Source organism: Apteryx mantelli, chromosome 2 (genome assembly GCF_036417845.1).
Source record: "Apteryx mantelli isolate bAptMan1 chromosome 2, bAptMan1.hap1, whole genome shotgun sequence".
Classification (NCBI taxonomy): domain Eukaryota; kingdom Metazoa; phylum Chordata; class Aves; order Apterygiformes; family Apterygidae; genus Apteryx; species Apteryx mantelli.
Window position 1 is genome coordinate 40,339,339 of NC_089979.1, and position 24,495 is coordinate 40,363,833.

General features: G+C 40.5%; 1 protein-coding gene and 1 long non-coding RNA gene across 2 annotated transcripts in view; one reads left to right on the forward strand and one right to left on the reverse strand.

Moving 5' to 3' along the window:
• The window catches only part of LOC136991256 (uncharacterized), a 34,763-nt gene extending 18,274 nt beyond the window's left edge, over positions 1-16,489 (forward strand). Inside the window, exons 2-3 of the long non-coding RNA XR_010883302.1 lie at positions 11,966-12,166; positions 15,118-16,489. This is a non-coding gene — a long non-coding RNA (uncharacterized lncRNA). The remainder of the gene's footprint in view (positions 1-11,965; positions 12,167-15,117) is intronic.
• CPA6 (carboxypeptidase A6) overlaps positions 1,060-24,495 on the reverse strand; it is an 82,573-nt gene continuing 59,137 nt past the window's right edge. Inside the window, exons 7-11 of the mRNA XM_013942799.2 lie at positions 14,394-14,504; positions 14,051-14,141; positions 9,400-9,602; positions 4,173-4,257; positions 1,060-2,508 (exon numbers count right to left, since the gene is read on the reverse strand). Of these exons, the coding sequence (XP_013798253.2) occupies positions 2,321-2,508; positions 4,173-4,257; positions 9,400-9,602; positions 14,051-14,141; positions 14,394-14,504 (678 nt within the window). The 3' untranslated portion in view covers positions 1,060-2,320. The remainder of the gene's footprint in view (positions 2,509-4,172; positions 4,258-9,399; positions 9,603-14,050; positions 14,142-14,393; positions 14,505-24,495) is intronic.

Sequence of the window (24,495 nt, forward strand, 5' to 3'; positions counted from 1 at the left end):
TCAGCTGCCCCTGGGAATTCTCCCCTACGTAGGATTCAGGCTGCGACCATCCAGAGTCCAGGATGTAGCTTTATTCATTGACCGTTTTTCATATCAAATACTTCTAAAATGTCAAAGCTTCTTAGATAAATGTTAAAATACTTGCAATTATCACTGTCCAAACAGGTCAACTGCATCTACAATGTTAGGACCTTTTATTAAATAAAACGGTCTTTTCTTCTCCTTCCTCCAAGAGTTCAATCACTTTTCTGTACCAGTGCAGATGTGATGGTGTGAAGACAAAACTGAAGTGTTTCAGGTGACCCATCATTGGTCTATGAGCAGGAACCAGACGATAACATCTGAATCTGGTTTCTCCTGGCCCATACTTGCAATAGTTTGTACTGCAGCAAGCCAGTGTTATATTTGTCTCATGCTGATTAGGCATCTTTCACTCCTGTCCCTTATTTCACTCTGATATGTCCTCATAATAGTTCAATTTTATCACTTAAATCCAGAATAGCTCTGGCAATTGCTGCTAAGATTTAATTTACACCACTGTCAAGACCAACTGTCAAGAATCCATGCACGGCAAAAGACTGTTATTGCTGTCTTCAAAATATTTAATAATTATGGTCAGGAGCAAATGGAGATGAGCAGTGGATAGATATTTTGAGAGCTTCTGTCCTCTAGATTTTAATTAAACCAGCACAGAAACTTGCATGATTCAAACAAGTATGAAATAATCCATAAACTTTCAGAAAGCTTGTTTAGAATAAAAACATTTTTATTAACAAAATGTTAAGCCTATATAGAATGAGATTGTCCTCTTTGCTCACTGATTACCTTTTGCATCTGTGAAAAAAGTGGCATTCTTAATTAAATATAGTGCTCCCACGTCTCATAAAGACTTCCCAGTTGCTAACTTATAGTACTTATTTTGCGAGGATATAGATTCTTTTTAATATTACATCCTAGGTGCCAATAATATTTTACAGGTAAGTAAAATTGACAAATCCTTGAACTAAGGCTTTTAACAATGAAATGAAATATGAAGGATACTTCAGAAGCCTTTGAAGATTTTATTAACAAATATGGTTTATTTAGCATGTTATGGCATAAGATTAAACTCAAAATTAATATAGTAATATATATGCTGTTCCAGATATAATAATGTCAAAAATATTATTTTAAAAGTACCAAAAAACCTTGGCAAGTTGTTACATTCTATGTGCTTTCATTATTCTTTAAAACATGGTGCTTATTCACTGCGTTTCAGCTGTAAAGCTCTCGATTTCACCTCCATCTCAATTAAGAATCTATTATTAAGTCCTTTAAAGCATGCAAAAATTTGACTTCCAAAAACAGCCACATAGCCGTAGACCTATAAAACTCACTGTAAGAATACTGATAAATAAAACTTCAGTTAACATCTTAATTACAGTTTAAGGCTAGAGCCTCAGCTGGTGGAAGTGGGCATATGCTGACCCTAGCAAACCCCAGACGCATCAGCCGGCTCCTGATTCCAAGTTCCAAGTCATGGCAAGTTGCTTTGTCAGATAGGGTATCTCCATACAGTGGAGTTTCGTATATCTTAGTAATATTTCATTATAATTTGTACAAATCTTTAAGAAAGTTACATTTTCAAAGGTCGTATCTTGATTTAGTCCACCTGAATATATACATTTGAAAATACTTATCTCTGAATACTTGAAGGAAACTTTGGGTCAAATTCTTGCATTACAGGAAAAAAAATCACAAAAGTGCACACACACATGTGTATGTATATGTACACACACATATATATGTGTGTGTGTGTGTATGTATGCAGAAGCCACATTGCTACTTGTAGTGTGGCCAGCCGCAGCTATATGCTGCACTGCCATTTACTGCTGTAGGCATGGGCCTGTGTGGGCTCACAGGATGTATATATATGAATATAAACTTTATTCCACAGGCTCTGCGATGGGAAGTCTTCCTATTCGGCAAAGGAGTAAGAACAGGCACAATCTGGAACTTGAGTTTTCTTTCAGGCATCTCTATGTGGACCTGAATCTACCCCACTGAAGTCACTGGCACAAACTCAAAGCTTTATCATATAAATAACAGAGTATCTTACACTGAACTGAAAACTAAGTTGGTATATCAACTTTATGAACTTCTGTAGAGCAAAAATTGAAGGATTTTCCTTCTTCCACCAGGTAAATCAGGTAGGATCAACACCATATTTCCAAATATGCACTACAGTTTTGAAGTGGTTTGACTCAGAATGACAATTAAACACACCGTAAGCCATTAACACTGGAAGTGAAACATTGAATTCCAGATCCCAGACACAGATTTAATTACATTTCTTCAGCAGATGCAGAGTTATATTTTTAACTGCAAGCATGGTCTCTGTGCAGGTTGGTTTGATTAGCGTCTCGGGAAGTAAAAATCCAAAGTGGCCAGTATCGCGCAGCTCAAATGCAAATGCATAGGGAATGCCATTTTTGTAGGCCCAGTCCATAGAGCTACCAGAACTCACATCTGAGGGAAGGAATTCAGAGAACATTAAAAAATTGTTAAATGCTTATCCTGTTGAAAGCACCAGACAGTTATTTTGGCATTTTATCTACAGCACTCAGGAATACTTGGGACTAAGCTGTGGCTCTCTCTGATCCCGAATGCCCTGCAGGGAAGGGCACGGGCACTCAGCACATTGTACAAGGTGCTCAGCACAATATGAGATTAGACTCTTGATTTTCACAGAAAGAAAAAAACAACTGACTTTTTTTGTTTAAAGAGAAACTTTAATAAAGGAGAACACTGAGAACAAAGTCCCAAAGTCTTCTTGTTCCCCTAGTGAGTTTAGTCTAAAGCTTTATTTCCACCAAGGTCTCCCAGCTGGACCTGGGCTCTTCATGGTCACAGACTCAAGTGACTTTTTTATGAGCAGAGTTCTTCACAGACAATTCCTTTGCAGGGATGATAAAGTAAACTACATTTTCCTTTCAAAGTGCCTTTAAAATTCTTTTCATTTCTCTCTCATTTGTTCCTGATTCCTTACAGCATGCTAACTTTTGCATAGGTGGTGCCTAATATTAACAAACCTTCCAGAAGATGTGTGTTTCTTATGCTTTTCCTTATCCCCATATGTTGGTTATCCAAGACGCTTATATTTAGATAAAGATCCATCTCTCACGTGGCCTGTTTTCTTCTGTACAAGTCTAACATTAATTCACACTGCTGTTCTTTTGAAATAGCGACTAACTATGCTGTAATAAGCACAAGATGATGAGTGTGGGGTGGAGGCCCACAATAAAGTGTGGCATGTAGAGTTCTTTAACCAAAACACAGCTATCTTCAACAACAGCAAAAGAAAAGCAGGAGATTACTTGTGAAAGTTCTTGCGATTTACTTAAGCCTATCACTTTTTCAATTTCCCTTATCCTTACTGAGAGAATTGAGGCCTCATATAGGCTCACATCCACCCAAATAGCCTCAGTAAAAAACTGTGTCTTGTTGAAACCTATTGAAATTCTTTATCACTTACCAGTCTACATGGAAAGCTCAGCTGACAAATGCTGTTACATATTTAAAAGCCATATTTTAAAGATATTTTGCTATAGGAGAAAATGCATTTGAAATCACCCTTCGAAAAATGGAAGATGTCTGAATAAAGATACTGTTGCTGTCATTTATCATCATCTAGACACTCTGAAACCATTTGACCATTTGAAACCTAGGTTTTAAAGTGATCCTCTTAAATTTTAGAATGAGCTCTATGAATAGCTGTATCTATCACAAATGCACAGGAGAGGCAAAGTAGTGGTGAAAAATGAAACCTTCTTTGAACTATTTTTTCCCATATATTTCATAATGAAGTAATGCATTTACAGCATCTGGTAGAAATACGCTTTTGAAGGTCTCCTGTTCTATCTGTTTTTGTATGTTCTGGACATGTTATTTGCTAGATTTTCCCCTTCAAATGCATTGTATTTTAATCTCTCTTATTGCATCAGTTGACCGAATCTTACTGCAATCAACTGACTGAATCAGTTACAAAACTTCCTCTTCTGCCTTCCTCACCATCCACAGCTGGACCAAAGTTCACTTTCAACAGTATTTGCTTCTTTTGTCATAATAAAGGCAATCCCCTTCTTAACTGTAGGCAGGTCAAAGTCACACATTTGAGTCAGAGGGAAACTCACACAAAGTGCTAGATGCAGGACCGTATCTGTATCTTATTCCATAAGCTGATTGAAGAACATTAACAGCATTGTAGGCTGCAGATTCCTGTGAGTGGGAGAAAAACAAATCCATAAATTAGATTTTGCATTAAATGCTGTAATAGAATTGGAACCTGAGCTACAGATCATTTATTTCTGATGCAATGCTGTGTTCCACAAGTCTGTGGAAGCTAATTTTAAATGATTTTAAGGGATAAATACATTATTTATTTTTACTGACAGCAATTCCCCAGTACTAAAAATTTGACTCAGTATTTTCATGGCATAAAGAAGCTACTGCACTGTGAATGATCATCCATTAAATAGCTGGAATTATTGGTATATATTGCATCTATTGCAACACCAAATACAGGTCACAATGAGACAAAATTATCTTTCTGTGCAGTTTAGAAGCCATGCAAGTGTTTTCCTCCAATACCAGTGGATGTATGTCCCAGTCCACTAAACCTTATCTCGGCTGGGCTTGTTGTGAAGAAGAAATTATCTACTGGGGACATCCCACAGTGGTCAGTGAGCACAGTGGGAAGAAGGAAGGACCTAATTCCACTCCTGAAACTCTGATGGGTAGGTCAGTGTTCATTGCTGTTCTAACTTTCCCTGGCACCAGACGATGCAGACTTGGAGAACACTTTCCTCTACTGCAGAACTGCAGTTTTGATATGGTATACAGTACATCAAGATCCATAGCGATGCAGTCTGTTTAGGAGGTTCATGACAGTCTATGAAACTGGGTGCGGAGATCTGGGCCTACCACTAATTCGGAGAGTCACATATGGTTACGTCTTGCAAACAAAGAGCACATAGTCAGAAGAAAAAGGAAGGTTATGATCCAGGATTTGTCCAGGAAAGATTCCCAGAGAACGTACAGTGAAAACAGAGAATATCTAGAATAATGCAAAGAGCTCTCCCTGTTGAGAGCCAGTAAATGAATGCCATCAGAAGTTGAAAGTGCTGGACTTTGAGCTTTCTTCTGAAGCTGTAATGTTTATTTTATTTTTGTCAACTGAAGAGCTGTACAATTCAGTTCATGCAAGTTTTTGTGCACTTGGTCCTTACATTGTTGTTCAGCAGACACTAGCTGAGTGCACTGGGGAAGGATTACTCTATACTTGCCTTTCCATTTATACTCTTTCACTAAGCTTCCACTCATTTGCCACTGTCAAGAAAGAGGATTCTGGCTAACCTTTGGCTTGACCAGTGCAGGTGTTCCTATTGTGGATCTGTTTCAGATCTAGTAAAGATACTAAAGAAAACTGCTTTAAAATGTCATTCCAGGAAAAAAAAAGTTCTTTTTCACTTACTGGCCATACAGTATAGCTTTGGGCAGTTTTCTTTATACTGAGAAATCACTTCCCAATGGAAGAGCAATTTTTTACCCCACTATAAGAATTCATTAGACACCATTAGATTTTGTCGTTTGTTTCCTTGGCCTCTGTTGTTTCTCAGCTCAAGGACAATATTGCCAGAGGCTCTGGCCTGACATTTTCAGCTTGTCTCTTCTCCTCTTATCATCTCCACGAGAGACTGCATGACGATAGAAACTGGTAGAAACAGTTATTGCTGTCGGGAACTTCTGCAGTGTTTGGATGTGGGAGTAAGTTGACGTAGAAAGGTAACTTCTCACTCACCCTAGCACCAAACATGAGAGGTGGGGGGAGGTCTAAGGAAGGGGGAAATGCTGTCACTTGGGTCTACTCCTCCTCTTACGCATGCAGATGTCTCAACTTGTGCAAGTCATGACACACAAGACCCATGATGGGGTGAGATGTGTCAGACTGCGTGAGAATGAAGGGGTGGCAGCGTGAGCCGTGGCAGTGGGAAAACTGCCTCCCTGGGCCTTGAGGAGTGAGGAGCTCCAGCCGTGGCCCAGGGCTGTTGTCCATTGCTGGCACTGAAGCCCCAAGTACCAAATTTGGTCAACAGAAATTTGGCAAGCAGCTGTGCCTGGCACTTAGGATCACTGGAGCCATGGTGTGTAGCTGGGAAGGCCTGACCACAGGTAGTGCACTGAGGGTAGTGCACTGAGGGCAAGCAGGGCTCAGCTGAGGGAGCAGAGAGTGACTGGGCAGCAATGTCCCAGGAGATGTATTGTGGAAAGGAGAACATAATGAAGAAGGAAAAGATTCCGCATATATGAGTTACACGTCACACAGCAATGAGACAAAAAACCCAAACACTAATGAAAACATTTTGGCAGTGCCTATCTGAATACAGTACAATAGTACTGAGCTCTGTGCAAAGGCAGCAATCATGCAAAGGTCAGCCGGGGAGTGACTGAAGTACGTGTCTAGCAGATAGGAAACATCCCCGGGCATTGTGAACGCGCTGGTCTTAGCCCTGAGGGATGCTGCTCGCTTCAACTGTTGAAGTTATATACCCAAAAAGGGGGACAGTTCTGACCTGCATCATACACAATGCAGATCTATCTGAATAATGCCAGGCAACCAGTCTTTGAACACCCACAAGGAGAAAGCTTGACATAATATTATCAGATTTTTACAAAGAAGAGATATACAAAATTGGTCGTGCCATATGAGGTCACTGTAAACACTCAGGCAAATGACTGTACAGGGAGAAAAGCAATGAACAGTAAGTGAAATTTAAAACCCTCTAGGTGGGTGAATGTTTCTGCTGTTTATTTTAATCTAAAAGTACAATTTCATTTAAGTATCTTAAAAGAACAGATTTCAGGAGAGTGCTAATAAGAGACCTGTGCCTAAATTAGAACAGAATCTGTATGTTGTGATCAGCACACAGCTCTCCAGTTTCAAAGCAACTCTGAATAATTGAACACTTTAATTGAAATGGTAACTGACAGCTCACTAGTACGTTGTGACCCAGACACAAGCATCCTTCCTTTTGCTTAGGATTAATTGTGACCCCCTATTAACAGTAAACGTTAATCATCTGCTGTACATGTGGAGTCCTACAGTTGTCCACTCAGCACAATCCATGTGGGCCAGCAAAGCTCGTTCCATCATCAGCAGGAAGCAGAGACTGTTGCTTTTTAACTCACTACAATTCTCCATGAGAATTAGAGAATTGGAACCTCAGTTTAAGTGACCATGATAGACAGTTCAAATATTGAAGATTATGCATTTAGGAACCATCAGGTGATGGAGCCTTTGGCTGTAGGCAAATATTAAAATGCACAAGGAAATAAGCAACAGTATTCCATTCATTTTCACTCTAATCCCCAAACTGAACTTTCTTAACAACAGGAAACTACTTCAGTTTCTTATTCCAGCCTCCCTGTTCTTTTTGCCCCACTGCAATAAAAAGAAGTATAAAGTCCAAAATATCAGCAGAATATTTAGAATTGGGATTTGACTTTCATTTGTCCAGGACTGTTGTCCTTGTCACTTTAGGTCTCTGCTCCACTCCTGATGCTGACCGAGAGATCCAAGGTCTTACAAACGCAAACACCTACCGCTCATCAGAAACCAAATTCCTTTTTTCTAAAAGCTTTGGATGGAAAGGTAGAGTGTGTGTACTGAGGGGCAGGTCCCCTCCATCTCAGAATGGAAATAACTCTCAAGGTACAAGAACAACATGTATTAAAAATTTACTGGTATGTGTGAAAACCCTCAATTTGAGATTCTTTTTCCTTAGAATGAATTTCCTGACACAGTGTTGTCTTACATTACTCTGGGTGTTTTCATAGAGATACTCAACAATCATCTTCCTGCAGAGGAGTTGCTGATTATTCCTAACACCATGCCTTTTTCTTTTGCTGTCTTGCCAGTTTTTACAAAATACACTTGCACCTGCTGGTCTTCAAAGAAGTGAGACCCTGTGCTTTCAAATTCCCCATCTACTTTTTTTTTTTTTGTGAGTAGTAGTCAGTAGTTCACTTCAAGAGTTCTTTTATCCCTTTGCCACCTCTCCAAAAGAGTGTGGAGAATGGAGAATAAGTAGTGGGTTCATGGCTTTGTTTGCTGTGAGGATGCGCTGAATGGCACACGCTATGTACAATGCAGGACTGCGTTACCAGCCTCCACAAGTCTCACGTTTTTAGCTGCTCTGGTCGCTTTGTTGACTTCTGGTTTGCTCTATTTCCCAAGAATGACATCAGGCAGGACATTTTTAGCAGCTGGTGAAATTAAGTGTCTTAACAGAAATAAACCATCAAAGGGAGCTCAGTTTGTGCAGTGTTTGCTGTTTGGCCTCCTGAGATGACAGCTGAGTGAAACTGCAGTGAAGCTCCAGGGATTAATGATATCATTTATTCTGCTTGGGATAAGCCTAAGATGCAGTTAAGTTCCTTTTGGAGTAAACTAGCTGAAACTAGAAAGTTAAGAGTCACTGCAATATTCAAGGCCAAAATGGGAGACAGAAATTTTGGACAGGGACTGAGGGCCAAAGGAAGTGACTTGCTGCTGCTTGGTGCAATATGTGTCTGTGAACAGGAGCACAGAGAAAGTGAAGCTTGAGAAACATTTCCCTAAGAGAACAGGCTAAAGGGAGGGTTTTATGATGTTGCCTGAAAAGAGAGCTCAAACTGTGAGCAGAGGAAATAGCTCTCCTGCTTTTGGATGAGCATGGAATATATGAAACGTGTATATTCTTTGTAAACAGATAGGCTTACATCAAAAACCAGACTATTACCAATTTATTCTTCTAATGGACAAAATCTTCAAAACACCTGATGTTAATTGCTTGGCTCAAAGGGGTAAAAAAACTAAGTCTGAGCAGGATGACACATAAAGCAATAGAAACTTTGCTTTTGGAGAAATCTATTACTCTCTTCTAATTGATAAATAAACTATTTCACTTCTATTTTGTTCATAAAATTGACAAAGATCTATGTGCTTCTAGTATTTAGGCTGAAGTTCTGAGCATGAAGGGACAGAATTTCAGCTAGATGCCCAAGGATTTAACTACATAATTCCCATTATTATGTTATTTATGTTAATTACATAAAATACTATAATTAAAACACAAGGATTTATCCTATGAAATAATTTACAGGGATGGATGGACAGAAGGCTAATTTAATCAAATTACTGCTGATTCACTTGGAGTGACAGTTATGTAATCAGAAATTAAATGGTAAGCAGATCCAGAATAAATACTGCTCTGTATTAAATATATGCAAACCATCAGGGAAACAAGTTTCCTCTCAAAACAAAATGTATCAAAAATAAAAAATAGAGATGTATAGTCTCCCAAGTGCTAATATACTTACCACACAGCTGAAGTTTGGAATAGTTGCATACTTGTAAGAGTAGGGGTATAGCAGCATCTGTGCATAGGCATGGAAGGACAAATAGGCTTTTATTTGTTTGCGATGTTTGCGAAGAAAACGAGCAACAGCCTTTACTTCAGGTTCAGACTCAGGAAAAGGACCACAGTAGGTGTCATCACATGGGTGAACTGAAGCACCCTCATCTACAGATTGAAAGAGAAAGCTGAGGTGAGCTATCACAGAGAATTTGTAAGGGTCAGATTCTGGCTTAACCTGTGTGGGTCTGCGTGCAAAAGCATGAAAAGCAATAAACAAATTGCTTTTTTCCGATTGATGAGTATGAGCCAGTGGGACCTCAGTACAGCAATCTGCTCATTCATCTAATAAACACACCAAGTTGCCAATTGGCCAGATATAGGCAGTTCTCTTCAGGGAATTTATTTTTAAACCAACAAATAAAGGAGAGCTTGACTTCATTGTATTTTCTTCTCTAGCTTTCCATATAAGGGACGCATTTTTTGATGGCATTCCAGCGTGGAGGTTTTATTATAACTGCTGAGGGGTCTCAGTGGCTCTATTTGAAATCAGAGTGCTATACGTCTTTCACTAGTCACTGCCAAGACAAGTCTAGCTCTTAAGAGCATGTTAATGTTGTAGCTACTGCAATGATGGTTACAAGGGCAGGCAGATAACCTCATCATGCATTACCTTAGTGACTGCTTTAAAACATGAAAATAGTCCATAACTACTGCCTATTTTTACCCTTATAAACCTTATGGGAGAAAAACAACAAGCTGCATGGGATGATTGCTCAGTTAGAAAACAGAAATCATATAAGGTTGCAACAAGGCTTACTCTTCTCTTGGGTCAGGAGTTTAATTGTGAGGATTTCTTTCAACACATCAACCTGCTCAGGTGGCAGTAAGCTACAGAAGTGAGACCTACATGTAATATCCCATGAGGAAGTGAAAGATGAAACTCAGAAAAGGAGATGGGACAGTGGCTCCTTTATCATTTAGCAATCCTGGATCTAAGCCACCATCTCATTTACAGCTTATGGACTGGGTTTAAAGGAACAATATTTATGCAAATCAATTGTGATCTTTTATCCACTGATTTCAAAATGCCACCTGTTTTACATTGACCTACAGAGTAATAATAGTTTGGTTGCGATATTCTCTGGTGCCATCAGGGACTTAAAGAGGCAGTCTTTTATTAGCTTTCCTCTGTAGAGTAGGTAGTCCCATCTCCAAATAATAAGAAACGAGCAGTGTACTGTGATAGTATATAATAATATGAACTATAACAGGGTTAGGCAATCAGCCTGATGCCAGAAAAAAAATTAAAAAGTGGAAGAATTTCATACTGCAGCTTCATTTATAATATAAAAACAGGAGGCTATCATTCAATGGCCACCAGTGGTGATTTCAAAAGGTATCAGTGCTTAGATAGCAATGGATATGGAATGGTTATATTGAGGGCAGATGGTCTGCTCTCTGCAGAACAGATGGCCATCAAGTCATCCAAATCCCAAGAGTACCTTGCTTCAATTTCTTGTCAGATAATATAGCTAAAGGAAAGCCATTTAACAGAGTCTCCAAGAGTTCTTGCTTTTTGGGTGGATACTTCATCTCCTGTTACAGTGTTGTATCATCATGAATCATGAAAATAAACACCACTGTTAATAAACAAGCTACAAGCTAAATGTAAAATGACCCAATGGTAAAAAAAAACTCAGTTTAGTGAATCTTGGTGAAGAAAAGATGCTCTAAACTGTTCAGACTATTGTAGGGAGCCACTGGCAATCCCAGCTGTAGTTAATGCTTTTCCTTAAGTGAAGCTGGCTGGGAGTGGAGGGACAGAGTTTCCATGGCGCCCATGGATAATGTAAGGAGATCCTCAGTTTTCATACTGGAAGGTCTTTTAAAGTAACACAAGAAGGAAAAAAAAGATACAGTAAATATCAACTCCTGTGAAATGTCAAAGTTACAGTCATGAGAGGAAAATGAAATTACAGAAGAAGTCAACATGCTGCCTTATTTTTGTACCTGGCAGCATACTGCGGGGGGACAAGTATCTTCCAATATCCCTCATGAGATCAAATGTACAAAGAAATTGCATGCAGAGACTGATAAAAGCAAGTTTGCTTTGGTACAGAGGCAAGACTGTAGGAGTATGGATGAGCTGGAGTGCAAGCCTCAAACCTCCTTGCAGCCTCTGCTCCTGCTGGTGTGTGGTACTATCCTCAATGCGTGATGGGGATGTGTTGGAAATTTTACTTCCTCCCCTGCTTCCTTGGGGGCTGCCCCCTTAACCGGATTTGCCCCATGAAATGATCTAGTTCTAAGTGTCTCATTATTGGCTTAAAAATTGCTATTTATTTAATGAACATTAAACCATTCCTCTACTTACTGCACTTGCATATATTATAAGGAGCATCTCTATCCTGGAGATCTTGCAATCAGCATTCACCTGGGTCTGTATGCAGTTACTGTGCACTATTTTGAGCACAGAAGGCTGCAGAGTGAAAGCTACCATAATCAGTGATATATCCCTTTTTTTTCAGTCCCTAGAGAGTACAGAAGCAACATCATAAAACTTACATCTAAGTCCTACACTGGAAGGAAGGAGGAAAGCAGAAGGGATGCAGCGTTATCTCTACCAAATAGCCAGCTGCAGCTAGCACTCAGCTGTTTTGCTGGGGCCGGACTCTGCCACAGCACACCTGCCTGCAAGCCCTGTGAAGTTCCAGCCTTGTCTGCAAACAGTAAGTGTGACTGAACTGAATTAAAAGGTTTTTACAAGCATGCGCAGTATAAAATTTTACATGCATCATGATTATGCAAGCCTCAAAGTGTGATATGATCCAGATTCTCCTTTGCCTCATTTAGTGTCAGGTTAATGAGAACATGGGGCCCAGGGCGAGGAGCTTCTGAGCACCAGGCGCCCATGAAAGAGCTCTTTATTCTCTGGCAAAATATTAAACTTCTGTGAATCTCCGTTTTAACAGAGAATGAGATGGAGTCCAGGGTCCAGTTTGAGAAGCAGAGCATATGCTTGGCGAGATGATGAGCAACTTGGAATAAATTTCCATTTTTTACACTTGGGGTGGGGATCTGTCTTTCATACTTAGAGCAGGGGAGACATGCAACAAATAGTGGATCACAACACACAATGTGTGTGTGTGTGTGTACATGTGTGCATTGTTGTAGTTTCACTCAGCCTAGAAAATACATTTTTTGCTCATAAATACACAACCATCTTTCAGGACTGAGTAAATAGTATTTGTGTTTGAATACAGTGGCTGGGGAGCAAGTGGCCATCTTCTGCACAATAAATATGATTTCAGTTCTGATTTATAATCTTAAGTAAAAGACGATAACAGTGATGCAGGACTTTGGTTCAGTTTTAGATTATTTTCCCAGCATAAAATTGCCTCAGAGGTCATGATAGCAGCCCTGGCACTATCTTCTTTATTGGAGGGATTCTTGTCTACCATAGGCTTTCTCTAACTGCTTCTGTATCTCTTTACTGTGAGCTGATAAAAACTGGAAACATTTGTTACAGGTGCTTACTGGATTGTACTTTTTTCATGTTTCTGTTTTCTCCCATCTCATTTATAATCATCCCAGCCAGATTATTCACACTTACTTTTATCCTTAACATTTTCAAAAAAACTACTTAAAGATAAAATCAGACTTCCAATGGGGGAGGGATGGGCGGAAGGGAGGGCTGTTGCACTAGCACTATGCAAACACAATTTCTGCCTTTATAAGTTTATAATGTAAACAGACAAGGCAGAGAGACACTGAAGGAGAAAACAGCTGCACGGAGGGGTGAAGAAACTTGTTCCAAGATTGGAGAGCAGGTCAGCAGAAGAACCAGGAATATAAGGCAGTAATAACCAGGAACATAGGGAATAATTTCACAGTGAAGTGCTACTACTACACCAGAAACTTCTCCTGTGTGAGAGTTGTACCATATTGCTGTAAGAGTTAATAAAATACCATTTTTTATTTAATGGATCCATTTCTACCTTCTGCTAGTATTTCACCACTGCTGCGTTCTATATGCAAAATTGAGGTCAACTTTCATGATAAGTATTTATGGAAGTACTGGAAGTTTAAAAACTCATCTCCACACACTTAGAAGCATCATTTTTTCTTTATTAAATCTCCAATAATAATGGCCTTAAAATATTCTCTGACACTTCTCTACAAGGCTGAAAAACAAATCTGAAGTTTCCAAAGCTAACACCATTTCAGAGAAGTGATGAATTAAAAAAAAAAAGTTCAAAATGTTTCTTAAAGTTGTAGTCAGGTAAATTCTGAAATGTGCTTCAAACAATCTGCATGATTCCAGAAATACAAAATAGCTTATGTGCAATTTTTACTTGACTAGTCTTCACTTCTGCCACACTTCCCAGGAAAGCTTTAACATGTGATGAGAGGTGGTATTCCTAAGTTCAGGGCATTTGGTTTCTTTTTCAGAAGCTAGGAGGACGATTTGAAGCCTAGCTTGTAGCATTATGGGGAAAGTAGCTTCAATTTTACCTGTGGAAAGGGAACACTTCACGCTAACCTACTTAGTGTGTTGGATAATTAAATACAGGGTAATCTGACCTGGTGGACCAAGGTATTTCCAGACTTACCGCACCATTTCACTTTCCAGTTGCGATTAGCGTCAACACCATGACACCGAAACCTTGAGTTCTTTGATCTTGTTTTTCTCCAAAATCGATCCTAATCATAATGTTAAAATAGTTATTTAAATAGTAATATTTTACTATATTTTGCAAAATCTGTTTGCACATGTAATAAACTACTCCAGTAAACATATTTGGTACAATATTTAGCTGAACTCATTTACTTCTATATTTCATGACACAAAGTGATGGACCAGATTATATGGAAAGTTACTTCTGAATTATGTAATAATCATTCAGTCTTTTCTGTCTTAAAAAATTTTTGAGGAATACTACTGATACTACTTACATTTGTCCAGCTAAAATGATATCCATCCACATTAAATACAGGCATGATATAGAAATACAGCTGAGTTAGCATCTTTCTCATGGCAGGATCAGTCTGGTATGTCTGAAGAGCCTAGAGCGGAAAGGCCAATGAAAGTAGTTTCCATAATAAAAATAATTTCCAAATTAAGTATTGTGACCGGCTAAGAGAGCCTTTGGCAGCATAGAGGCCTGATCTTACTGCATCACTGACATTCACCGAGCTGTAATTGAAGGACTGATATTGTCCCGTAAATGTGATTAAAAGTAGCATGTGAACATATGAAAGAAGGTGTTTCGAAGGACCTTATTCTCTCCAATTCTCAGTTACTTTCAACAGCCAAGAAAATACAACTTAATACAGAAACAAGTGTATACACAGTGTATAATGACATTGGAGCTGAAAGTCAGTGTAACAGATTTTTAGCTGAAGAGACGTGTTTATCTCCCATAAGTCAAAGGAGTGCTATTTTTTCCACTAGGTGATGATCTGGTGAGGTCAAAGCATGTCTGAAGGGATTAAAGGCTCACATGAAGCAAACTTTTGTTGTATTCAAAGTAATTTATTATATTCAAATTCATCAATACAGGTAGCTTATTCCTTTATAATTTAGAAAATCCTGCAATTTGCAGAAGTTCAAGTATAAAGGTTAACAAAGGAGGTCTAGATAGGGAAAAGTAATCTTTTGCTATCCTACACCTTGCAGAAATGCAGTAAACTAGATGTTCCTGGCTGCTAGTACCACAGATGCTCCTTTACCACGTGCAGAAAGCTTGGACTCCCTGTGCTGTAGCAAAAACTGTCCCTCGTCAAAGCTGGGCATTAAACTTGCATCCTTCAAAGTTTAAGTCTTGATTGTACAAAGTAGGGAATGAAGTGCTTCACCTGACAGCTGGGAAGTGTAACACAGTGACACTGGGTTCAAAGGCAAACCTGTGGCTGGTTCCTCTCCTCCAGATGCTGTAATTACACCTATTCTATTCTGCTGTATTTCTAGTCCTCGACTTCCCTCACAATGCATGGCTCTGCACATGCAGCCGCTTCAGACGCTTTTGCAGAGCTAATCCAGTGCTTCAGCCCTGTGCAAAACCATTGGGTCACCTGGTTGCACTCCACATTCAGCACACCTTTCCTTCAGTCACACAAGAGGAGGGGAAGGTGAGAAATCGAGGGCTACAGGGGCCTAGCGCAGAATGAAATGAGAGATGCAGCAGCAGGGCCAGCATGGCGTGGAGCACCACAGAGGGGGACAAGCTGCTGGAAGAGGGAAGGGGTTTACCATAGGTGAGAAGAAGAAGAAGAGACCAGGCTTTTGAGGGAAAAAAGTCCCCAGCCAACACACATGTCACAGGTCTCCTGGCCCATGTGCTAGAAATTCCCAAAGATTCCTAGCTGGAACGGTACTGCATTTCAATTCTATTTACTTTTATTAGGAAACCACATCAAGGCTATAAATGCTTTTGGATACAAGTGTTGGTATTCAGAGAACTGCTGCTATAGTAAAAAGTATTTTTTTCAAAACTGAAGGCTATGGTTACTCAAAAATAATGGCCATGGAAAAAAGGGCTCTATTTCATTACTGTTCCACATGCAGAATTGAAGTAACTAGGGCTACTCTGTGCATTAAATTAGCCATGCACTTAAATCTTCACAGGATTGAGAATCTATATGATAAGTGTAGATGTTAAATCTGTAAGACTTTGTTATTGCAGTGAAAACAGACATGAGCCAAGGGAAATGAGCATTTTTATCATGCATATTTCAGGGAGAAGTAATTTGGCTGGGGAGGAAATAAGTCCCCGCACACTGCTTCCTTGACTTTTAATGGTTTTGTCTTTTTACACAGTATGAAAAAATACAGCTCAGGTTGTGTCTCTGTAGTAGGTATTTATGTATCATAGATAATGAGATTGACATACTTGCTTGTATCTGTTTTTATGTATGTCATTCTTTGGCTGCAAGTTACATCTGTAGTTATGCATTTTGTTACATTGAAAGTTATGTTCTGTACTACAAACTGGAATGCTATAATAATAACTTCTCTAAAACACTCTTCTTTTTGTTACGTAAATTTTTAAAAGCACCCCCATTCAAAAAACAAAATAAAACACACATTGCAAAATGTCAAGTGTCCTTTCATTTTTTAAAGCCACTTTGTGTTATTTTAATGCCTGCTATCTTTGAAGAAATACTATGAGAGACTTTGGAAGACATTACAGTCCCACAGTAACACTCTTGGAAATTTTAAGTCTTAAAATTGATTTAAACCCAATTACATCAATGATTCTTTTCTGTTCTTTAAAGCATATATGGTTTATCTTTATAATTTTGTTACCCTTTTAGAGTACAATTTCATTTAAAGTATAATGGATCTGGTGCAGTGCTCTCATTCACGGACAGCAAGAGTGTTAATGATGTCAGCTGGTGTGAGACCATACAGATGCTTTCTGTTGGAAATACTTCGTCCTTTATACTATGTTTTTGTCTGACAATTTTATCTGATACATGTAAGAAAGCAACAAAGGCTGTATAATCTCATCGCCCTTAAAGTGAGGTCTTTGGCACTGTGCCTTGCTGTTACTAAGGTGTGTCATTGCTGGAGCACAACACACCACTTGTCCTTTGTGACGTGACTCTTAAATCCTCCGAAGAATGATCACGGGGGAAAAAAAAACAACAACACAGCGTTGAAACCTTTCCTCTTCTCTATGACACAAGCAACATGCAGATAAACCATTAGTGAATTAACTGCATTGTTGTTTGCACAGGGCTTTCAGAATACAATGTAATGCTACTTTATGCAGCTTGATTCTGCTTCCCCATCATGCAATCAATAGCTGCTTTGCTGCTGAATGCACAGAGAGCCAGACTGGCCCAATAAATGCTGAATAGTTTTATTAGTGAATGAACAGATGATACAGGAACCCTGCCAACAACGTGCAAGCAATCTGCCTGGGGGATGGGGGAACAACCAGTGATTAATAAGAGGGGGCTGGATCATCTGGATGAGCAAAGGACAGTGGTTGCTGATAGAGCTAGGCATGCCTGGGCTGGCTGAGGATCTGCTCCATTGGAAATTTAATTTGGGGGACAAAGCAAGCAAAAGAGCTATGCTGTAAAGTGCCAAGGCAATAAAATACAAGAGTTTAAAATGGCTTTAGGATGCAGTTGTGCTTTTTATAAAGGAAGGGAATTGACTGAGAAGGACAAAGCAAGGAGATGGGGCTGAGAGAAACTCTACAATTGTAGTTGAGATTAATAATGATTTGTTGTCCCACACTTCATTATTATTAAATTTAGGGTAACAATCAGCTTCTGCTGTTTCTGGTTTTGAATTAAACATTCACACTGAATTAACTAGTTACTATTTTAGCACAGTGCATTGACTCCATTGCTGTTTTACCAGAAATAACATAAAACTGCTTCTGATAAAACAGGATTAACCCTTCTAGCTATTTATGCAAACATGAGTTAAAATATCCTTCTTGAGAGTAACATATAATGTTTTCTTATTTTCTGTATATCTTACATTTTAGCAGGATGGTACTATGATTTGCCATTCAGGCCTTCATGGCCACTTTATCAATTTGGTAGGTTAGTAGTTAGCTGTATTTCTGTAGCTGGAAGTAATATATTTTTTGATACCCATTTTTGCTTTTACATCTAGTGTCCTGCGCTGGCACCCAAATCACAAGCAGAATAGTAAGCCTACTATTTGGGGGTAAGATGCAACTGAGTAGCTAAAACAGATATCTTAAAACAAAGGGCCAAATTTTCAAGCTTGAAGCCTGAACTGTCTCTGAAATTCTTTTTCCAAGCAAAATCTTCCTGCTCCTTTGGGAATATACTGAAAGCATTTCCCACAGCAGGAACCCAGAAACAACAGCTGGGAAAAATGACAGTGTGTCACATCTACTTGTAACCCTCAGAAGAGAGCCCATAAAAAGAGTCTAAAGAGAAGGACCTCCAGGATCCGAAGGGCTTGCTTGCACCAGTACTGAAGACGCGAATGGAGTGGATGCTGAAGTAGAGAAGAGGGAGAGGGACTCAGTATGGTTGACATGCTAGAGAAACAACCACCCGGTCCAGGAAGCTTGTGCATGGCTGGGACCATCCAAACCAATGCAGTGTCTTGCAGGGAAGAAGCTGGCTGCAGTCACCTCCTACTTCTCACCTCCTTAGCTCCTACTTATGCTAGTCCATTTATTGAAGGCAAACAAATATAATGTACTTGAATGCATGGTTTAATCAAATTATTGAGATTCAGTTAAATAATTAAGATGCAAAAAAATTGCCTCTAATACAGTTTCTGAAATAGCTAAATTGTCCAACACACAGAATTTTCTTTCACAGTCCTTTTTTATGCTAAGTAGAACTTCTGCATATCAGTAGTTTTTACTGATGTCCTACTTACTCAGCACCATTGGACAAGACTGGACTGTCAAAACATGAAGCAGAATTTCTCTGGGACCAGTAACGTCTTTGAGCAATGATGTGAATTCTCTTCATACATTGAAGAGAAATATACCCAACAGCTTAAAAGCCATCACCGGGCAGTGTTTGAATTTCCTAGTGATTAATACCTACACAGGAGTTTGCACTAGCAAGTGTCATTGAAGAACTCCTCCTACAGGCACAACACAGCTGTAGGGATACCTTTATTTTATCAAAATGCATTCACATTGTGAAAAAATGAATAGCCGAAAACAAAATGGAAGTAATTTTTACCTTCTTAAGATTGTGAGTTTTCAGGAGGATGCAGCTGAGTAGTTAAAAGTGCACAACAGAAATAGCGTAACATTTATTTCCTTTTGGAAAGAGAAAACTGGAGATCATTTCAACCATTTTTTGCAATAGTGGAGATGTCATGTCAAAGCAAAGAACCTTCTCTAAACATCTTTACTTTCGAGCAGAACCTGGAAAAATCCACCATGGACCAAAAGAGAAAGAAATACTGCATAGCATAAAGAGGGTTTGCCTCAGCTCTTTGTAAAGCAATGCATCACATGCCTCATTGTGGTGATACCATAGTACTGCATTCCACTTTTTTGGCATTGGTTTAGGATTTATCAATTAAAAAGAAATCACAGCTGAGAGCCCAGTCCTGGAATAGCATACTGGTAATGTTGTTCACTGTTACTTCATTTTCCTTACCCTTAGGAATGGCTCACTTTAGTAAACTGTGCCTTCAGTAGCAAGGATGTGCTGGGGAGACTCAGAAACGCAGAGTGGGTGGTATAAGATGGCTGCTGAAATAGCAGAACTCAGTCAGGATTGAACCAGCTGTGGAGTGGAGAGAGGATGTTGAGCAGAAACCAGATACAGACCAGTGTGATTGTGTCATGAAAACTTAAAATGCCTGGCATGCCAGGAACAGTATTTGGAAGAAGAGAAAAATCATGATGCTGGAACAGATCCTGAATTTGCACCAGCACCTCTTGCTGTTGAAAGGCTGATGAATGAAGTACTGAGTGAAGAGACTGAAAGATGTGATCTCTCTGACAGAGAAATACCAATTAGTGCTCCAGGCAGAAGGTCCTGATAGAAAAGAATGAGTTAGCTAACGGTAAGTAAGGCTGAGTGTTTCAAATACAGATGCTGGAGGATGAGACAGATGGATTTTGCCTACAGATAATGGATATATAGGGATCACTCAGAGAAATCTTTTTTTTTTTTGAGGTAAGGCAGCTAAAAAGACAGCCGCAGGGACTAGAGGCTGACAAGCAATAAAAATTAAGCTCTAATAATTGTACTATGTTTACTGAAAGAGCTGCGAAGCATTTTTGGAGAGGTCTGTTACCAGGTGACTGATCCTTTGAGGTGAAAAGAGCCCAGTCTTCACAATGCCATAATCACTGGCAGCTGTGCAGGAGACTGCAGGGGGTCAAGATGCCTTCCCAAAACAATGGTGAACTAAAAACTTGGATGTACAGAAGGAAAACCTAGAAACGAAGACTTCATATAGCAAGAAGATACAGTAGTTTAAAGAACAACAAAACATTTCAAATCAAAACAATGTGAGCTGAAGAGTATCACCTAAAGGGAACAGACCTTGGAAAGGAGGAACATAACCCTAAAGAGTGAAGGGAAGAAGCTATAGGTACAGTCTTTTGGTGTGGCCTTGCATCCCTCTGACACAAGGGATTCAGTTTTGAATGTTTCTAGTAACTTCAAAAACTCTTCAGGTGTCTGAGAGACAGTAGTCAAAGATCAAGAGCGGTGCATCGCTATGAGTAGGAAGTCAAGCAAAGGAGGTAGGAGACCTGCATGGATGAGCAAGGAGCTCCTGGCAAAACTCAACCAGAAGAAGGAAGTCTACAGAAAGTGGAAAGGGGGACAGGCCACTTGGGATGAATATAGGAATGCTGTCAGAGTATGCAGGGATGCGACGAGGAAGGCTAAGGCCCGTTTGGAATTAAATCTGGCTAGAGATGTCAAGGACAACAAGAAGGGCTTCTTCAAATACATCAGCAGCAAGAGGAAGACTAGGGAAAATGTGGGCCCTTTGCTGAATGGGGTGGGTGCCCTGGTGACGAAGGATGCAGAGAAGGCAGAGTTACTGAATGCCTTCTTTGCTTCAGTCTTTACTGGTCAGGCCAGCCCTCAGGAACCCCAGACCCTGGAGGCAAGAGAGAAAGTCTGGAGAGAGGAAGACTTTCCCTTGGTGGAGGAGGAGTGGGTTAGAGATCATTTAAGCAAACTTGACACCTACAAATCCATGGGCCCTGATGGGATGCACCCACGAGTGCTGAGGGAGCTGGCGGATGTCATTGCTAAGCCACTCTCCATCATCTTTGAAAGGTCATGGAGAACAGGAGAGGTGCCCGAGGACTGGAAGAAAGCCAATGTCACCCCAGTCTTTAAAAAGGGCAAGAAGGAGGACCCAGGGAACTACAGGCCAGTCAGCCTCACCTCCATCCCTGGAAAGGTGATGGAGCAGCTCATCCTGGAAGCCATCTCCACGCATGTGGAGGAAAAGAAGGTGATCAGGAGTAGTCAGCATGGCTTCACCAAGGGGAAATCATGCTTAACCAATCTGATAGCCTTCTATGATGGAATGACTGGCTGGGTAGATGAGGGGAGAGCAGTGGATGTTGTCTACCTAGACTTCAGCAAGGCTTTTGACACTGTCTCCCATAGCATCCTCATAGACAAGCTCAGGAAGTGTGGGTTAGATGAGTGGACAGTGAGGTGGATTGAGAACTGGCTGAATGGCAGAGCTCAGAGAGTTGTGCTCAGTGGCACAGAGTCTAGTTGGAGGCCTGTAGCTAGCGGTGTCCCCCAGGGGTCAGTCCTGGGTCCAGTCTTGTTCAACTTCTTCATCAATGACCTGGATGAAGGCACAGAGTGCACCCTCAGCAAGTTTGCTGACGATACAAAACTGGGAGGAGTGGCCGATACGCCAGAGGGCTGTGCTGCCATTCAGAGAGACTTGGACAGGCTGGAGAGGTGGGTGGAGAGGAACCTCATGAAATTCAACAAAGGGAAGTGCAGGGTCCTGCACCTGGGGAGGAATAACCCCATGCACCAGGACAGGTTGGGGGTTGACCTGCTGGAAAGCAGCTCTGCTGAGAAGGACCTGGGAGTGCTGGTGGACAACAAGTTAAGTATGAGGCAGCAATGTGCCCTTGTGGCCAAGAAGGCCAATGGTATCCTGGGGTGCATCAGGAAGAGTGTTGCCAGCAGGTGGAGGGAGGTGATTCTCCCCCTCTACTCAGCCCTGGTGAGGCCACATCTGGAGTACTGCGTCCAGTTCTGGGCTCCCCAGTACAAGAGGGATGTGGCACTACTGGAGCAAGTCCAGCGAAGGGCCACAAAGATGATTAGGGGACTGGAGCATCTCTCTTATGAGGAAAGGCTGAGAGAGCTGGGCCTGTTTAGCCTGGAGAAGAGAAGGCTGAGAGGAGATCTTATCAATGTGTACAAGTATCTGAAGGGAGGGTGTCGAGAGGATGGGGCCAGACTCTTTTCAGTGGTGCCAAGCGACAGGACGCGAGGCAATGGGCACAAACTGAAACACAGACACTTCCATCTTAACATGAGGAAAAACTTTTTCACTGTGAGGGTGACAGAGCACTGGAACAGGTTGCCCCGAGAGGTGGTGGAGTCTCCTTCTCTGGAGATATTCAAAATGCGCCTGGATGCAATCCTGTGCAATGTGCTCTAGGTGACCCTGCTTGAGCAGGGGGGTTGGACTAGATGATCTCCAGAGGTCCCTTCCAACCTCAGTGATTCTGTGATTCTGTGATATATTAAGAGTAGTGGCATATCCTTCCCCAGGAACAGGAATGGTATTCTGATACAGTGTATAAGAAGGGACAGTCAAGTCCTTGCTTTCTTTCCTTTTTAGTTCAAAATCTGTGTTTTGGAGAACTCCAAAAAATGGAGATGGAAAGCATATAATGTGAAATGAACTAACTACGTTGTCTCAGAGAACCACTAAATGCAGCAGTCATGAGCATTCTTTAAATTAATATTAGTGTGAAATACTGGATTGTGGGAATGTGGCATTTCAGCTGTTTCTGTCCAAAAGACTTAAGTCTCTTGAGAAATGACAGGTCAAGCATATAACTTTTAACAAACTCTAGTGTGTTGCTCCACATAACTATCTTACAGACCCCTGATATCAGAGTATTTATGAAGTGGACCAAAAACTGATGTCTAAAGCTCATAGTCAAAAGGGGAGAGAAGTCAGTATTTTGAGGCTCGGTCATTATGGATAGCAAAGGGAAGTAATTTTCCTGAATCCTAAAAGCTTAACAGTTTTGACATAATTCAGCAATACTCTGAAGTCACCCAGACCTTGAAGCTTTTTTCCTGACAGTGTGGACTTCAGCATTGGAAGGAATGATTGAATGAATGATTCCCTGATTGACGATGTAGCGTATCGCAGATGTTTTGTCCATCAGGACACACACTGCAGAATTTTGCAGAATGAGTAGAAATGCTACACTGGCTTTCAACAGTTCTTAAATTCAGAATACTTATAGCTTTATGGCCTCGTAGCCACATAGCCTGCACAGCAGAGGATGAGAGCCAACCCTTTTAACATTAACACTACCTTGGTTTCCTGCTTGGACCTTGGCTCTGATCACACAATCATCCTTACACAGCTCTGTATATGTGTCTGCTCTGTTATTTTAGGTATCCTGTCTTTACAGTCAAACACTTCACAAACATTCCTGAAGAAGAATGTGAGGTCTCGAACTCTGCAAAATTCCTGGTAAAAACTGGTCTCTGGGGCATGGTTGCAAGCCTGATGGCCAGCTAATTGGCAGTATGCATCCCACAACGTGATTCATAAATCAGTCTCAAGTGCAGAATGGTGGAGGTAAGTGTTGCCATTTTGCTCCTGGGACAGTCTGTGTGTTTCTCTTAGCTCATTATTACAGAGTGAAAAGACAGGATTCAGTCCTGGTTTTGGCAGCAATCAATATCAATGTCGGCTTTAAAAAACAAATCTGCCCTCAGCCCCTTAACTTCTCTGTCTGGGGTTGTCTGTCTGCTTTGTGGGCGCAAGATGAAGTGTAAACACATGCTCTTGGATAATTTGGGAACTCACTAATTGGGATCATAGGACACATACATTTCAGAATTTGTACTTTCAGATGTGCTTCTCAGGTTTCAAGTATGAAGAGCATACTGAGAATCCCTTTCAGATTTGGGATTCTCCTGAGAGGAGCTCTATTACAGCCCATCTTTAAGGGATGATGCAGTGTTTCAGGATAAAGCAGAGCTTTAGAGTTGCAGGTTTAGATTCTTCTACTATACAACTCCTTTCCAGTGGGCCTGTGGTTAGGGGTGAGGGAACTGTCGTGGGTGGTCTAGCAGGGTCAATGCTTGGACCAAACTTATCAAGTCACCTTGATCAAGTCCAGAAAGCTCAAAAGTAGTTCTGAACACTTTTTCAGCAAAGACCTTAGATATTGCCTAGGTTGTGTCCCAGAGGAGGCAGACAGTACATTGGTAGCATTGCTAATTCAGGAGAAAACCCCACAACAATCTCACATTAAAGAAATGTGAGTATGTGCAATGCAATGTAAGCTGGCTCACACTCAAAGGAGAACAGAACTACTTTGAGGAA